The sequence below is a fragment of the Lactuca sativa genome, chromosome 7 (assembly GCF_002870075.4).
Source record: "Lactuca sativa cultivar Salinas chromosome 7, Lsat_Salinas_v11, whole genome shotgun sequence".
In the NCBI taxonomy this organism is placed as follows: domain Eukaryota; kingdom Viridiplantae; phylum Streptophyta; class Magnoliopsida; order Asterales; family Asteraceae; genus Lactuca; species Lactuca sativa.
The window spans coordinates 46,937,745-46,956,110 of NC_056629.2; the positions used below are offsets into that span (position 1 = coordinate 46,937,745).

General features: G+C 32.8%; 3 protein-coding genes across 3 annotated transcripts; 2 read left to right on the top strand and 1 right to left on the bottom strand.

Moving 5' to 3' along the window:
* Positions 1 to 3,450: 3,450 nt before the first annotated feature.
* On the bottom strand, positions 3,451 to 7,385 carry LOC111890718 (RNA polymerase sigma factor sigB). Its single transcript, XM_023886803.3, has 7 exons — positions 7,095 to 7,385; positions 6,196 to 6,491; positions 5,609 to 6,100; positions 5,284 to 5,514; positions 4,542 to 4,682; positions 3,995 to 4,195; positions 3,451 to 3,903 (listed from the first exon to the last, which is right to left on the bottom strand). Exons 1-7 carry the CDS (start codon positions 7,249 to 7,251, stop codon positions 3,622 to 3,624), a joined length of 1,800 nt encoding a protein of 599 aa, XP_023742571.1. The 5' UTR covers positions 7,252 to 7,385; the 3' UTR covers positions 3,451 to 3,621.
* A 1,606-nt stretch (positions 7,386 to 8,991) lies between these two features.
* On the top strand, positions 8,992 to 11,450 carry LOC111890709 (uncharacterized). Its single transcript, XM_023886792.2, has 8 exons — positions 8,992 to 9,308; positions 9,631 to 9,687; positions 9,779 to 9,854; positions 9,970 to 10,049; positions 10,184 to 10,233; positions 10,490 to 10,574; positions 10,684 to 10,782; positions 11,090 to 11,450. The coding sequence occupies exons 1-8, from the start codon at positions 9,087 to 9,089 to the stop codon at positions 11,300 to 11,302; spliced, it is 882 nt and encodes a 293-aa protein (XP_023742560.1). The 5' UTR covers positions 8,992 to 9,086; the 3' UTR covers positions 11,303 to 11,450.
* Positions 11,451 to 12,382: 932 nt separating this feature from the next.
* On the top strand, positions 12,383 to 14,594 carry LOC111890700 (glycine-rich protein A3). The gene is made up of 3 exons (XM_023886787.2): positions 12,383 to 12,535; positions 13,086 to 13,439; positions 14,102 to 14,594. The coding sequence occupies exons 2-3, from the start codon at positions 13,118 to 13,120 to the stop codon at positions 14,395 to 14,397; spliced, it is 618 nt and encodes a 205-aa protein (XP_023742555.1). The 5' UTR covers positions 12,383 to 12,535; positions 13,086 to 13,117; the 3' UTR covers positions 14,398 to 14,594.
* The last annotated feature ends 3,772 nt before the right edge of the window (positions 14,595 to 18,366 follow it).

The window sequence follows — 18,366 nt, forward strand, 5'->3', positions numbered from 1 at the left end:
CCTCAAATTGTACTACGGCGGAGTAATCAACCAAACACTGCCGCAACTGAGAGAAATGAAAAGTGTTATGGATCTGACTGAGCTCCTCAGGTAACTTCAATCGATGTGCAACCCTACCCACCTGGGCAATAACCTTGAAAGGAGCAATACATTTAAGGCCCGACTTTCCCTACTTCCTGAACTGGATAACACCTTTCCAAGATGACACCTTTAGGAGTACCATATCTCCAACTTGAAACTCTAAATCCAATCAGCGTCTATGTAACAACTGGTTTCTGGTCATTTTTTAATTCAGGGTTATGGACTGAAGGTCGGTCATGTAAAAGCTTTAGGCCATTAGAAATTAAATTTAGATCTTTTAGTAGGTGATAATGTTGGTTGTAGGATCTAACCCTTGAATTGTGTATTAGACCAAAGGGTAGAAAGATAAAAGTTATAGACCGAGTTTCTTGCATGAATTAAGGATTTTTGTTCAAGAACGGAGTTGAAACGAAGAAGTTATGGCTGATTGAAGTTGAAGTGGAAGTGGTGAATTCTTGGCTTACATTGGGCGTAACTAGAAGTTACGCAGGGCGTAAGTGGCTTTTTATTAAGTACGTTGGGCATAAGTAAGAGTACGTTAGGCGTACTCGACCAGTGTGTAAACCCTAAATTCGGGTTTTTGAGCCCTATTTAAACACCTTAACCTCCATAAACCTTTCCATTCTCATCCTCCATCTCTTCAAACAACCCCTTGCAAACCCTAATGTCCATTTGAGAGTATTTGAGCTATTTGAGTGTTTTGTGTTCATCTTTGAAGGAAGGATTCCATTGGAAAGCAATTGGGGAGCTTAATCTTTATGGAACTGGAACTTTCATCTCGTTAGCATTCTCTAAGAGGTATAAAGTTATAAACTTGGTAAATGATTTGTTAGATCTAGCTAGGATTTCATGTTCATGTCCTTTTGTCTCATATTCATGGTCACAAGTTGAGTATGAGCAACTCCAGACCTTATGGACAACATTTTTAGACGTTTTTTTGGGTGCTTTGAGTCATAAAAATGTCATCTTGATTCTTTCCTTTCACCCATGCAAGATATATGGAGCTTGGAGTTGTTTAATAAGTTAGGATTATGGTTTTGGGCACTTTCTAGCCATGCAAAATCATAAAGTTGGAAACTTTATGATTTACAATGTCATTTGGATTCAGATCTAATTATTGGAAAAAAGATCTTGTGAATAAGTTCTTAATGGAGAAGTGTGATTAGGCTTATGTAGGGTGGGTGTACCAAATGGTACGCAGCGCGCACAGGGTTTGTGTCTCGTACGCTGAGCGTAGGATGCAGTACACAAGGCGTACTTAGCCTACTTTGGACTTTAACTTTTCTTTGACTTCCATTGACTGTTGACTTTGACTTCTATCTTGATTCTCAATTCAAATCCTCATCGGTATGCATTTCACTTTCGTATTCTGTTACTGTTAGACTATTTCCATTTCCTTAATCTATACTAGTATTCTTATATCCCGGTTCTCGATTCTCTATTAGAAGTCTTCTACATGTATTATCATTTATTGAAATAGATATAACTAAAATCACATCATATAACAATTTATTTATGGATCTTATGACTCAATATTGGTCTTTGCATTGCTTTTCTGTTATTTTATGGTGTCCATAGTGATAGAATGTTGAAACCATATGAGAATTTGATGCATAACAAAATTAGAAGGTACAATTTGGGAAATAGTTTAAGAATCAATTAAAGATTTCAAGTTGCTCGGCTAGAATAACAAAGAATCCTTTAGCATACTGATTAATGTTATAGAACGAAGAATGTAGGGTGATTTGATTCGTTAGTCAGATCACTATCAATTACTTTTTTCGATTAGAATATATCTATGTGATTGAGCTATTTAGTCCTAAATACCATAAATTCTTGATAGTGAATGATAAGTTTTAGTAACAAGTTTGTTATGTGCTTTTGTTATATTAGGTGTTATAAGAATCATATAGCATTTTTTTATCAAATTATTGTTGATTTAGTTATTTTTATCAAATTTTTGTTGATTTAAGTTATTACAACACAAAAACGCCTTTATACCATACTAAAATTATCCATGAAGAAAACATAACGAGTGAACTTGTATGTGAATATAATTAATGAGTATATTAAAGGTCAAAGGGCCCCAGAATTTTAGTTCGCTTAGAGCCTCCAAACCGGTTGAATCGTCTCTTGTTTTTTGTTTTTCATACTTGAGACGCATGAATACAATCAACATAGTTCGGCCCAATCGGCTTATCCCTTAGGAAGGTTTGTAGCAGTGGAAAAAATTGCAGCAGAAGAGTTTATTATTATTATTATTATTATTATTATTATTATTACTTGTATCAATCATGGAGGCGTAGTGTCTTTTGACAAATGGCAGACAGATTTATGTGTATGGTTGTCTCTCAATTTCTTCTGGCTGCTTCTTATATGATCGCAACATTCCTATATCATGTTTAACGTGTGTGACGTTAATGTCCACCTTGATTGTTAATTTGTAGTGGGGCTTTTCTAGAAGACTCAACAGTCTCCAACATTATATGGGTGTATTTTACTCTAAGTCCAGTATCTTTCATTTAGTTTCTAGAATATAATGTCACAGCATCCACGTTTGGAAAATTTCTAGAAAAACACCAAAATTGAAAGAGTAAACTCTTTTGGACAAAAACAGAATTTTTGTGATTAAACACAGGAATCAAAATGTGTTTTACTCTATACTCAAATATCAGTTTGATTATGCAGATAAATAATCACGTAGACCTAACATGTAAAAAAATCAAAACATAACCTGTAAAAACATGCTAAAAATCATTTTGCCAAATGTTTGTAAGATCACAAAATGCATATATTAAAATAACCCAAAAGAATTTTGATATCAAACTTTCATTTGAAAGTTTATAGCTTTTAACTTTTAACAAAAAAAACTCGATCGAAACAAAAATCTTTATTCGTTGAAATAAATCATTTTTAAGAACATTTATAATCTTTTCTCATTAATTATCTAAGGTCATTAGTCTCCCTCACACTCCAATGATCTATCTTGTTCCATATAAATCTCTAAAAACAATCAATATCACACATTGTCTATTTAAACAAAAATCTTCTTTCATACCTTTTTCGAATCAATGACATAAGTTTTCGGGTTTACTAACCAAACATTTTCGAATCACTTTCACACAAAAACCGAACAAAACCAAACACATGCCCTACAAGTTATATTATGTTGAAGAGCTATTTGATAACATCTTAATTGAACCCTTCAGATGTCACTTTGAATTGGTCAGCATTCAACGTTATGTATTGTTTAAGACAACCAATGAACATTTAAAGAACCATACCTTCTTTGAATAGTTAAGAGATCGGAATAAAATATAATTGGTTCAGTTTTATCAGACAGTCTGACTAAACATAAAAAATGACAAGTAGATTACAACATTTTGCTTGTATGCATATGAATAAAGAACCAAACATCTTGAGAGAATATATATTACATTTCCATAGCCATAAACAAGATCAATAATAAACAAAAATAAAAAAACAAGTAAATCACGGAGGATTAACCTATACAAAGACTCTCGATTCATTTTATTTTTCCTATTGAGGCAAGTATTGCCTCAAAGTCTCGGTTTCATCTGTGTTTCTTAACTTACGAAACGCATAAAGTTCAATTTGTCGAACCCTTTCACGACTCACTCCCATTACATCTCCGATTTCTTGCAGTGTTCTTGTTCTACCATCTTCTAACCCAAACCGCCATCTAATTACTTGTTGCTCTTTTACATTTAATGTGTTCAAGACTTTGTCTAAGTCTTCCGACATTGTTTGTTTGATTAGTATCTCCTCGGGAGTCTCTTGGTCCGGATCATCAATAAGGTCCTAAATGCAAGAAATAGCAACTTACTTTATCAGTAATTTACAATTTTACAATTTTAGTCCCTGACTAAAAAAAGAAAGAAAGAGGACAAACCGTGAGTTTTGTATTGTTTTCAAAGCCGACACGGACATCGAGAGATCGAGCTGGCTTAGGGGCAACTTCTGCGGATTGAATTCTTTTAACCGAAAAACCTGTTTCAACTGCAATCTCTGCTCGTGTAGCTGCTCTTCCAAGTTTCTTATTCAACCGATATTTAGCTTCATTTACTCTTGCTTGCACCTCCACCATATAATACTGTTTCATAGAGATTTTCTCCGTTAGTCCTAACTTTTTGAGTAATTGACACTTTTAGTCCCTGAGTATAGCTTTTTTGCATTTGTGGTCCGCACTTGAGGTTATTGTAACTTTTTTGGTCCCTAAGTAAGTTACTATAATAGCTGGTTTAAGCAATTTTAGTTATTTTACTTGAAACAGGGACCAAAAAAGTTACTAAAACCTCAAATTGCGAAAGAAAACTTTCCGGGACCATAACTGAAAAATCAGCTATACCCAGGGACCAAAAATGTAAATTTACTATATTTGCCCGCGGTTATTTTCTCAAATATTTTTTGAGACATTTTTAAATCGTCATTTTGCTTACGGGAACATGAATGATCCTGCTTTGTTCAGCACGAGATCTTTGGACAGCTTGTCTTATCCACCAATGAGCGTATGTTGAAAACTTGAACCCTTTTGAAGCATCAAACTTTTCTGCACTTTTCACGAGACCTCGGATTCCTTCCTGAAAAATAATTTTAATAAGAAAAAAAAAACATCAAAATATGTAGTCAAGATAAAAAAAACAAATCCCTGTCCCACCTTTTTCAGGTTTTGTCCAGACATTCCACCTTTCGGAGTGGGACAAAAACTTACAGTTTTATTTTTACCTTTTTAGGTAGTTCCGCCTTTTGTTCCGCCTTTTGGGGTGGAACTGCCTAAAAAGGTTGAACAAAAACTTACAATTTCTATCATTCGGCATGATAGAAACTATAAGTTTTTATTCAACCTTTTTAGGCAAGTGGAACTATCTAAAAAGGTGAGGCTATTACTTATGTAAGGACAAAAGTGTAAGTTTCTATCATGCCGCATGATTGAAACTGTAAGTTTTTGTTTCACCTTTGTTGCGTGGAACAAAAACTTAACATTTTTTTAGTAGTTCCACCTTTTTGGGTGGGACAGAAACTAAATCGCTTTTAGTTCCGCCTTTTTAGGTGGATAAATACTTAAAGTTTCTTTCTGTATTGTCCTACCTTTTTGGGTGGGGCAACAAATATGTCCCTCACATCAGTCTCAATCCCAGTCTAATGCAGTATGACAAAATGGTTGAAAAATGTGATGCATACCTGAACAATATCTTGAAGATGGACCTTTGTTCCATAATAACTTCTTGCAACTGAAATAACAAGTCGTATATTACTTCTAATCATTTTGTCCCTACATTCTTCACCATGATGTAATCGTCTCCCTAACTGTATCTGATCAATCCCTGCTGCAGCTGCCCATTCTGCAAAAGTAGGTGGCACCCCAAATTGTGCTGCAAGTTGTTTATGGACTTCTTGTAATTTTAATAGATCCTGCATGATAAAAATAATGAATTTCCACTAAAAAAAACAAAAAACGAATGTTCTTCTTCCAATGGTTTAAATTTTTTTTTCTTTAAAATAATACCTGTATCCCTTTTGAAAGTTCTACTTCCTCATCAGCAGTCAAAAGCTTAGCATTAGTCATTCCACCCAAAAAAGCCAAAACGTCTTTTTTCTCACCGCGTCTCCGGCTAACACCCGGTTTAACCGCCGCTGAACTGGGTCGCCCGCGGTTGCGGGACCCGGATTTGACCGAAACGACCCCGGCTTCAGCCTTTTCGGTTGCTCTTAATCTCCTTGCTTTCCTTTCCACTTGCCTCTTTGATCTCACAGCTATGCTTGCAGATAGCTGTTCTTCTAGAAGCTCCAGTTCTTCGGGCGTGGGCCCCACTTCTTCTGAGAGTTGGGGCCCACACTCTGGTATTGAATGATTATCAGGAGTGTGATGAGGTGTCATCATTGCAGCTGCAGTTTTGGCGAGTTTTAATGCAGCCTTGGCTAAAGCAACTGCTTCTGCTGCTGCTTCTGTGTATTCGGTTGTTTTCAACTCTGAAGGCAAAGTTGTTCCCGTATTTCCCTATTTTTTTTTTTAAATCAAATGAAAATTGATAAATAATAATGTAAGATTTTGTGTGATACTATTTCTTCAACAAAGCAATAGCAGATTCTGACCTGATTGACTTTAGCAGTATAAGCCCATGGTCTACTCCCGCCAATTGAATTTGTATGAGGTTCTAAAGATGGTAGCTGGAAATTTTCAATATCAAGCACTCCAGTTGATGATGATGATGATGATGATGATGATGATGATGACCAATGTCTATCAGTAGCAGTTGAATTTGAATGAACTTCTAAAGATGATAATTTTAGCTTCTCTAAATTAAGAACTGTAGATTCTGTTGATACAGGTGGCGCTGTAGTTGATAAAACACAACGTGTTGGGAAAAAAATAGGCTCTCTACATTTTGCTGCATTATGAAACCGAGTTATAACAGTAAGAACAGAATCAATCATATGAGTACAAATAAAGCAGCTAAACACAAGAAATAGCAACTCAATGTATTATACTTTGAAAGGCAACTAAATTCCAATATATCTAGAAATCAAAGCACTTTTTGCAGCATACCTCATCTTCTTTTTGATTGGGAAGAGAACTTATAACTAAATATAAGTGAGACAAATCAAAAAGTATTTTGCTATTTTATGATCTTGTCTAACTAAAACTGGCTAGAAAATGTTCCATAAGCTTCAAATTCTACAAGAAAACATTTTGAATTTCCATAATCGGAATTAGATATTTTTGCAAAAAGGAGGCGACAAAACTGACTATAACTTAACTTTAGGGATCCTATCTCAAAAGCAAACAGAAGATAACCGACTGAACTCAATTCAGAAACTAAAAATGAAATTGCAGTTGTAAATTTCTCTCCCGTGAATAGAAACATGAAAAATGTTACAATGTTGAATCGAAAAGCTTAAAAACACAAATTTCAGGCACAAACTCAGTAATGAAAAAACAAAAACACTTCGGAAATTGAAATATAGATAACGAAGAACATGTGTAAGCTTACGGAGGTTCGGAGAATGATGATTGTGAGTTTTGAATTGGATGGTAAAAGAATCTGGTATGCACTTGAATTGGGGAAGCAAACAGGACATATTTTCAGCTACAGGCGATATAGATGCAAACATGTAATGATCATATACATGAAAATCCGATTTAAGCATTCATCTGAGGAATAAATTTTGGGTTGAAGAGTGGAAATAGGAGGCGATAAGTGAATGAAGAAGACGAAAGTGAGAGATGAGATTGTGGAGAATGAGGATAAGGGGTCATCAGACTGCGGACGAGAGAGAGACAGCATCCATTAAACAAAAATCGGTTAAAACTTAAAACTTACGTTTGGGCTTTTGAGCTTTGTAAGGCCCACGGCCCACCTTTAATTTTTAAATTTCTATACAAGGCCCACCTATGATATTTCGAGTTTTGACTAAAAATTATACATGTTCGGTTGGTTTTGACTTTTGACAACAAATATTTTTTTATTAAATATCTAAATATATCGATTATTTAAAACTAACAAATCATAAGCTAATAATAGAAAGATTTGAAAGTCAACTGGTTTACAAAGATATTGAAAAAAGAAAATTAGGGTTTTGAAAACTTTTTGAACTAAATGATTAAAAGCATAATAAAAGGAATCAATAAGATGGAATAGATGAATTTAAAACCGTGTTTCAACCGATTAAATAGATTATTATTAGTAATATATACATTTTGCTCATAAAATAAGGAAAATCTCTCAAAAAGTTATATATTGTGGTAAGCTATGACATAATAATATAAAAAATAGTTATTTATAAAAATAAAAGATATCCTATGTGAGATTAAAAAAAGATATTTTTATAACTAAAAAAACATTAGTCAAAAGGTTTTAAATAGAATTATTTTCAGATATAACATATCATCACAAAATAGAATTATTTTCAGATATAAGATATCATCAGAAAGCAAAAATACAGTAATTTTTTTTCTCATAACAGATAATAGAGTAAAATTTAAATAAGATAGTAACTCTTGGTTCAAAAAGAATACAATTAGATAGGAAAAGACAATACATTAAAATTCAAATAAGATAACTTTATCTGATTTAGAAAAAATAATATAAATTAAAATAAAATTAACAAAATAATTATTTTTTAAAACCCCTTAAACATATTTTTGAGAAAACTATCAAACTTTGCTTTAACTAGTTAATTTTTTTTACCTATTAAAATCTCATATATGTAAATATAAATGATTATTGTTTTTGTATTTTATGTTAATATATATATATATATTCGGTAAATATAATATAACAGTTTTTTTTAATATTTCCTCATAAAATAATTACATACTTCATTTAAAAATTACTTTGTTTTTATAGAAGTATAGAACTATAAGCTAAAAAAATTTACACACCTTCAAACCTAAGTATATTAGTAAAAAAAATTAAACATATTATATTAAATAATAATACGTAGAATTCATTAATTCTCTTTCTTAATTTTTTTTGACACTTGTTTTAATCTAAATAGTAGAAATATGAGTAAGAGCAAAAAATTAAAAAAAAAAAAATTGATTTCTCATTAGTAAATGAAACATTTAATATAGCAAATCACCAATTTTTATCATTCTTATATATTGTACATATATTTAAGATTTTTATATGTTGACAGGTTTGTATGTGTATAAAAAATAAATTATAAAAATTGTCTTTTTAATTTATCAAAAATGTCTATATGTTATGTTTTTTTTATAGAAACAGTCCATATGTTTAAATAAATTACAAAAATGATATCTGCCTAATATAAAATTTACAAATTACGTCCCTTCCTAAGTTTTCTTCAAAATTAAAACGTTTTAATATAACAATAAGATTTATAAATATGTTAAAAGAACATTTTGGTTAAAGTACAAGGAAAAAAAACTTCCAAAGCCTTGATAATGTTTAGTTGCCCCCATAGGAATGGAAAAGAAGAAAACCTTCTAAACCCCTGCCCTGGTTATCTTGCCTTTAACAATGGCTCACACCAGACTTAAAATTCCAATTCTCTCAACTATCACTACAACTGCTATTAAATTCTCGAACTCATCATTGCTTCATGGTTATCGCCGCCATATCTGCCACTGTTCATCACCCGTATCTATTTCTCAAAATCAACAACGACAACCGCAAATCAGGAGCCCTCAACTCGTCGCATTGGAGTATGCTGATCTTAGCATTCCGTATATTGTGTGTGAGGTATTAGAAAAATCATTTATAAAGAACAGATGAACTATATTTTCTGTAATTATATTCCTGACCTACCTAGTTTCCTCACGATGTTATCTTATATGGTTTTCAATGTTCGACGCTTGCTTTTCAATTTCGTAAATGGAATCACTTTTGAAATTCCATTAGAAATTGGTAACTTAGGTTTACTCTGTCAAGAAGATTTGTGTTGATTTAAATTGGATGCAAAATCCTCTGATGAATTTTGCATTTGAAAATAGGCTAAATGCTACTTTCATTTATTTGTTTATTATAGCATCTTATTTTCATTTTTTTTTTTGTTGATTATCAGGAGTTAGGTGCTACTAGGGTGAGGCAACATGTTAATCCTCTTAGCTCTACTTTATCAGTATGCACTTTCTCTCACTCAATTTTGATTAAAATCTATATTTCTATGCTCTTTCTCATACATGCTTTGAGCTTTCTTTATATTTTGATAGATTCCTGTTGAAGTGCCAAATTGGAATGATGTATTTGAAGACCCAAAGTTGCCTCTAGTTGTTGATGTAGGAAGTGGTAATGAATATATCTCTTATTCTTTATGCATATGTTGATGAATGTCATAAAATCAATTGTTTTTTATTATTTATTTAAATAAATTCTGATTACTCCAACAATTTAAATAATTCAGGTAGTGGCAGATTTCTCATGTGGCTTGCTAAGAGAAATCATGGTTCCAAGAACTATATGGGGCTTGAGATACGAAAAAAGGTATATATATTAACTTATTTTGATTTTTTTTTTTCATATGCATAATTTTTTAAGGGGTATTTCTGGAAATTGAGTACTACATTAGTATTTACTATTTGTAACAATAAGTTTTTTTTTTTTTTTTCACTTTGTAGTTGGTTACACGTGCTGAAAAATGGGCGAAAGAGCTGTCTCTTAGTAATATGTAAGTTTTTATTAGTTTTCCAAGTTTCCTGAAAATAAATGAAACAATAAACACTACAAAATTAAATTTAAGGCTAAATTCAAGATATGGTAAATGGTAATGTAATTCCATTGGTTTGTTTATTATAGCATCTTACTCTCGTTTCTTCATATTATACAACGTTTTATTTTGAAAAAACTACTCAATTATACAAAGCATATATAATTATATATATTATATTTATATTATCATATTATTATTGTAATTATTTATGCAGACATTTTGTGTTTGCAAATGCCACAATATCCTTCAAGGAGCTCATTTCCACATATCCTGGGCCTTTGATGTTTGTTTCAATATTGGTGAGTGCATGTGCATCCCTATTTCTAAACTCTATATAATTCAATTTAATATATTTACTTCTTTCAAATCTGTTATTCAATTTTTGAGCTTTGAAAATTTAATTCGCAGTGTCCAGATCCTCATTTCAAGAAAAGACACCACAAAAGAAGGATTGTGCAAAAGCCTCTTGTGGAAGCAATTACCGATAGTTTAATGCCTGGTGGACAGGTAATGACTTCTCTTTGGTTTGTCAATTCCCACCGGCATTGGAATTCGTGATTCCATTCCGGATTTTTGATTCCCAGCGGAATCGGAATCCACGATTCCATTCCGTTGTGTGTTGGATTGTGGATTCCCGGTGGAATTGGAATTCATGATTCCATTCCGTCATGTGTTGATGGAATTCAATTCCATGCTTGACACAGTTTTTTGTCCCATCCAAAAAGGTGGGATAGGGGCAGGGACAGGGACATGGACTCTCTCTCTCTCTCTCTCTCTTGTGTTGAAAAGACGTAAATGCCCTTCTGTAAAACAGGTGTTTATACAGTCGGATGTGCTTGAAGTTGCAGTTGACATGCGGAATTATTTTGATGCTGAGTCAGCAAAGGTTGTGTTTGAATCGGATTTGGCTTGTGACAATGAAGGATGGTTGTTAAGTAATCCAATGGGGATTCGAACTGAAAGAGAGATTCATGCAGAATTTGAAGGTGCAAAGATTTATAGAAGAATTTATCGAAAACTATCGTAGTTTTTTTTTACAAATGGAAAAATCAATATGTGTTATTTGCACTTTGCAGAATGATAGATAAAATTAGATAAAAATTGTACCATTGATGTATGTTTTTTCCTTATTGATTAAGTTAAAGGTTTCTAAGGTAGCAATGTAGTTTCATTTATTTGTGTTATTATAGCATTGTATTTTCATTTCATCTTGTTTAACCTTTTTTTAGGGACAAAAAAAAAATATACTTTTGTTCCATTAACTGCGAGACTAATGTAAATGAGACAAGTGTAGCAATTTTTCCACCCAAAAAAGTTACAAAAAACTGTGGTGATGATTGATGGATTAATTAATAAAATTATATCATTTTATGATAAATAAGATGAGTTTCAAAACATAACCAAAATATTTGAAGAAATTATTTATTCAAGAACCATGGACAATGATTTGGACCATTTGATTAAAAAAATCAATTGTTAAAACTGAAAAATGGATATTAAACATTAATAGATGGTGATAAAAGTCATGACCCCTTAGCTATCACAATCATATGATGAATTTCATTAGTGACATAGATTGTGTTACTTTTCTTAAATAATTTGATTCAGTTTTTAAACCAACCAATTAACAAATATGTGAAAATGTCTGTTTAAAATATAATATCTTAGGCTAAATGCTTATATATGTAATTACGTTTTTTTTAATGATGATAACAAATTTGATATCATGCAAAAGGAAATGTTGCATTTATGCATTTCTTTTAAGTAATATAGCATAAAAGGAATATATAGCTGGAATATTAGTTTATAAAGGAAAGCTATACGACCTCACATTTTTTTTTCAATAAAACTAAAAAACGAATCGAATATTTATATAAATATCCTAATAAAGGTCACAAACTTTTTGTAATACGATCTTTCACATATGTTATAGTTCGATCTTTTTAACAACATAATTCAAAACAACAAATAATTGAATTTAACGATAACACATTCCACAAATAAAAGTTTGAATTCATGTTTTAATAAATATTTGTGCAAAATGTGTTTGTATATCTGGTTAAAATGTTCTACTTTTTTAAATCGTATAAAAAAAATACAAAATATAAATTTTACATAAACGAACATTTTTTTAAAACGCGTTTTCATACACTTGCTTTTTGTATATATACACGTACATGCATCCTCTCAACTTGTCAAGAAGTCTGCGTTTGATCATTTCAACACAACACCAACACCCGCCAGAAGATTATCACGATTGGTGAGTATCTCATCTCTATCTGAATTCTTCTAATTGAACTTCAATTCACCATTTCGATCTTCAGAAATTGGAACTCAAATTCCAATAGCTTTGATTTTTGTTTAATAATCTCTCTGTCTTCTGTTGAAATGAATACGATTAAATATCTAAATTCATCTATCTGGATCGTTACATGTATAGATTCAGGAAACACGTGGTTTAGAAGTTCTTTGATTTTACTTTTAGCAATGCTATATGTGTTTTCATGAATCACGCATGCCGCTATTAATTGACAAATTGTTATAATGGATCATAAGGTTTACTTTTTAATTTCTCAGATTTGTATCTCGGTTTGTAAACCCTAATTGAATCCCTATTATCCAAATCGGAATCAACTGTTGATCATGTTCAATTGGTTGAAATCTTCTCATTGCTTTTCAATGGTTAACGTTTTCCGGTTTTGATTCATGAGTTGGCTTTCTTCTTACTGTTTGCTGGAGTTGAATTCATCCAGAGACTCTGTAAACACCAAATCTATGAAATAATCCCTTGCCTTTGATTTACATTGCAGTTTTCGTGAACACAATACCAAATTGAAAGAAAATGGGTGGTGGAGATGGGCAACAAAACGAACATGACAAAGGGCTATTAAGCAATCTTGCTGGATATGCTACCGGAGCTGCTGGGCACTATCCTCCTCAACAGGGTGGGCACTATCCTCCTCAACAGGGTGGCGGATACCCTCCACAAGGAGCATACCCGCCGGCTGGTGGTGGCTACCCTCCGGCAGCATATCCTCCTGCTGGTGGTGGTTATCCTCCGCAGGGATATCCTCCTGCTGGTGGTGCTTATCCACCACAACAGGGTTATCCCCCAGCTGGCTACCCTGGTCAATCGGGTTCACACAGTTCACACAGTTCAGGAGGTTAGTTGTTATTGTTAATTTGTTATTGCCAACATTAATATCAAATAGTTCACTGGAATTGAGTTTCACGCTTTTGTTTTTTGATTTTTATATTGTTGCTAATCAATGCTTTTATGTATAAAAAACAACCATCTTTTTTCTTAAAAGTGATAAGTGATTTGTTCGGTTTATCTAATTTAAACAAAACATACCATAAACATAGAGGTACAAGAAATAATATTATAATTTCATTTTTTTTTTGTGTGTGTTTTATAGCATTATACTTCCAATTCTTTTGATGATAAATTGATAATATTGCACTTCCCGATGTTTTTTATTAATCATTATACTTTAAATTAATTGTTTATATTTTCATTTTTTTTCTTTATTATAGAACGAGATTGCTATTATTGGGTGTTTTTTAAAGTAAAAATACATTGTTATTTCTTGAACTCTAACACTTTTTATAATTTTATTTATTTCGATGATTTCAGTATATAATTTGTAAACTTATAATAAAAAGAATACAAATGATGAAATTTTTGTAATTTTCAACTTTTCCCAAACTTAATGGGCCTTTAGATATACGGTATTTTAGTTGGTAAAAGACACAAATGTCTGTCTTTTGGTTCTAATTTTTTTTACACTACAAAATGATATCATATGAAATTTTGTTTCTTTAGGACATGGACCGGGAATGGGAACGGTATTAGCCGGGGGTGCAGCTGCTGCAGCTGCAGCATATGGAGTTCACCATCTGACCTCTCAAAGTCATGGCGGTGGCCATGGCGGCCACAGTATGCCCCAAGGAGCCCATAACATTATGGGCTCCATGGGACATATGGGTGGTGGTCAGTATAAGCAGGGTGGGAAACATGGCAAACACAGTGGTGGTAAGTTCAAGCAAGGGAAACATGGCAAAGGTGGGAAACACGGGAAGTTTGGTAAGCATGGAAAGGGCGGGAAGAAATGGAAGTAATTTTCATCTCCACTTCCTAAATTTGGATTCTTCATTTGGCTTGGATGATCCGAATATAAAGGTTTCATTATGTTACGAAACTATTTGTATGTGTAAAAGTTGATTTTATTTGGTAAACTATGTATGAATGTTTATTTTAACTTATTGCAGAAATAACAACTTAATAAATAAAAAGAACATAGAAATTGACTTTCTAACGAAGTTCTAACTTTTTTTTACAAAATTTCATCATTATTTTTCCTTCAACTTATTTCCCCTAATGTTCAAGAATTTTTTAAAAGCCATTCATGCTAAAATGTTATAAGGACAAATGTAGGAATATGTATCTATACTAAATTTTAACTTTTTTTAGAATTGTTTGCATAGTGGTGAGTATGGAAGCTATGTAGGAAAACGTATGTATATATATATATATATATATATATATATATATATATATATATATATATATATATATATATATATATATATATATATATATATATTCTTACATCATGATGTTTGTTCCACAATAAAGAGGCATTTTCCTCTCCAACACACATAAAGTTGAAATGTGTGAATACGTACTCTTCTTTTAAGTTGTTTAGGTATGTTGAGTTGCTTTTATGTTCATTATATTTAATAATATATTAATATATCTTTTATGGAAAATTGATTTTAAAAAAAAAAAATCTAAGTAGTAATATGAAATATGGAAAACTAGGCCAAGAAATACAATAGTTGGATTACATTAGACTTGATTATCTTGGGTGTTACAAATTTTACACAACCAAATGAACAATAATAAGATAATGGTAATCTTAGATAATTATATTGTTATTTTCCATGTCCAACACATGCACCAAATATATATTTAATGGATCCCTTTCCATGCCATGAATGTAATCAAAAGACCCTTTTCCATGACAATGCATGCATGTATGGGAGCGACCCATACTCAAATCTAATCACGAATCCAAACTATGTAGGAAAGCATATCTCACACAGATTTCCATAAAGATTTACAAAACCCATAATACATTAAGTAAATAAGAGAACATATTAAAATTTAAATTACCTAAGACTATTAATGTTGGATTTTCTAAGCACCAAATTCACGACTCTTAATGTTGGATTTTTTAGCATCAAATACACATTAACTAGGCAGTGGAAACAATTAAAAATCAACCAAAGTGTACATGCACCCCTAAGATCTATGCTTTATTAGTTTAAACAATGTACTCTAAAATCAAACTAAAAGAATGATATATTACATACCTCTTGATATCTTGATTGAGACTTTGTGATTGATAATTTTTGCAATGGATGAAGGACCCAAAGGAGAATCTTTCTAATGTAACCAGACTCAAGACTCCAAGAAGCAACACCAAGGAAATCCTAATGAGGGATATTGCGAAAATCAATAACCCTTGGAGAGGGGTTATATTATCGTCAATATGGAGCGATAGAGGAGAGAGGGGAATGAAATTAGAGATAAAAAAAAATCATCTAGGGTTTGATCCCTAACATCCTATTTATATGCATTATCAAGAATCCTTAAGTTGATCAGTTTCCTAAGGATAATTTATATCCTTATCAAAATTTGTCTTATCCCTATCCAAGGGATATCAAAATCGTCGCTTACATATCTGGGACGTTTTGGAATATTTTAATTAATCTCTAAGAATTAATTAATATTCAAGCTCTTTAATTAATTAAAAACATTTAATAAATTAAAATAATAATTTCCAATTAATTTATTATTACTTAATATAACAACTTATTTTTTTTCTCCAATTCTTTATTGCTAATTGTGTTAAGAGGCCAATCCAAAATGACCCCGTTATTATTTAGAAATATTACCAACTAATTAATGACATTGGATATTATTTACAATAGTTACCAATGTCAAACCTCATATATGCAAAGCATATTATTTAAACCTGTAAAACAACATTTACATAAATTCCATTTTTTTAACATGTATCTAGAATCACTTTACATTTACCAATATAAGTTTGAAACCTAGATGAGCGTCAACTACAAATCATACCAATATCCACAAAACTTGTTGTAATATGGAGAAATATTAAGACCACATAAAGTCATAAAGTAGAACACAAGAATTTGAGTGGAAACACAAATGAGTAAACCACAAAGGAACTATTATTGATTTCAATGGAAACAAGGAGTTACGAGTTTCTTTCTTGGCTAAAGAAATCGGTGAAGAGAAGTTAGAATGAATGATAAAAAATAAAAAAAAATTAAAAAATTAAAAAAAAAAAAAAAAAAAAACCCAGATCTGACGCCATAAATGGAGGCATACAAACTCGAGTCCTGAAAACACTCCAAAACTGCCATGCAATATAAATGAAAAAGGTTGCATAAAATGGGAAACTTGACAATAAATGCAACACCTAGTAATGCAACACTTTAGAAAAAGGATGTACAAAAAACGGTTCCCATTCACATTAGGGTTTCATATCATCCTTCAACTAAATTTGCATTGGGACGAAACGAATCTTGAGAAAGAAAACCTTCATCCTTTATAATAACTCGATACTAATCTTTAGGAAAAGGTTGAAATACTTTAGGAAATGTTGCATAAAAATAGTTCTCATGCACATTACGGGTTTAGATGTAACATCCCAAAAATACGAGCCAAAAATTTCATTTTTAAAACATATACTTAGCAAAACATTTAAAATAAAACGTTCACTGATCATAACATTCTATAAAGATATCGCATGTCTGGAAAAAAAAATTCATAAAACATAATAATGTCATAGTACAAATCCCCAGGAAGATCTCATAGTGCGGAATACAGGGCATGTGTGTGATGGGCCGCTACCGCGCCAGCTCTTTCCCCTTCGAAGAAGAGGTACCTGAAACCAAAACTAAAAACTGTAAGCACGAAGCTTAGTGAGTTCCCCCAACATACCACATACTATACAATCACATAACATACATATATTGTCAGGCATATCTGGGTGCCCGACCTACCCCTTCGGTCCTCTCAACCAAATACTGTCTAGTATACCTGGGAGCTGACCTCCCCTTTGGTCCTCTCGACCAGATACTGACCAGTATATCTGGGAGCTTGCCTCCCCTTCGGTCCTCTCGACCGGGTACTGACTATCATATTTGGGTGCTGGTCTCCCCTTCGGTCCTCTCGACCGGATACTGGGAACTATTTCACCCCCTACTACTACCACATAACACATATATCTCATAATCTATCTAGCATGGTTGGGCATGACCGCCCCTTCGGCCCTATCGACCGGTATACTTGGGACTATCCCCCCCCTACTGTCACTAGCACATAGCATCATATCATACTAGCACAATAACATATCACATGTAGTAGCAATCCTAGATGATTATCACAGAAAAAAAACATCCATCATACAATCCTACTGGTGGGCCGGCATTGTGGCCGTAGACCCACCGCTACTGGAAGGTAACTCACCTTAAAGTAGTTGCTGATCTGCGTGGGAACTAACTGTCTTCTGCTGCTGCCGCTCCGGAAATCCTCCGGCTATAATTCCCACAAAACCCTTAATCAAATACTGCTAACTGACCCCATGGTAAAATGACCATTTACCCCTAACCAACCACGAGTCAAAGTCAAAGTCAACTGCCAGTTGGCTCGACTCGCCGAGTTGACTTGCCAACTCGCCGAGTCCCTATCCCTTTGTCCGACCATAAACTCGTCTCTACTCGTCGAGTTAAGCATTGACTCGACGAGTTCTCCTTCTAAACTAAAGGCCAAAAGTCATTCATCCTACTCGCCGAGTTATATGAACAACTCGCCGAGTTCATCTTCATCCGAAGAACACTCTATGCTAATACTCGCCGAGCTATATGAACAACTCGCCGAGTCTGTTCTTGAGGCAAGAAGATTGCCTTGAACTCTCCGAATTACTTCATGAGTGAGTCTGGCTTCCGACCCACTGAGTCACACCCCATGACTCACTACTCCAACCCGCA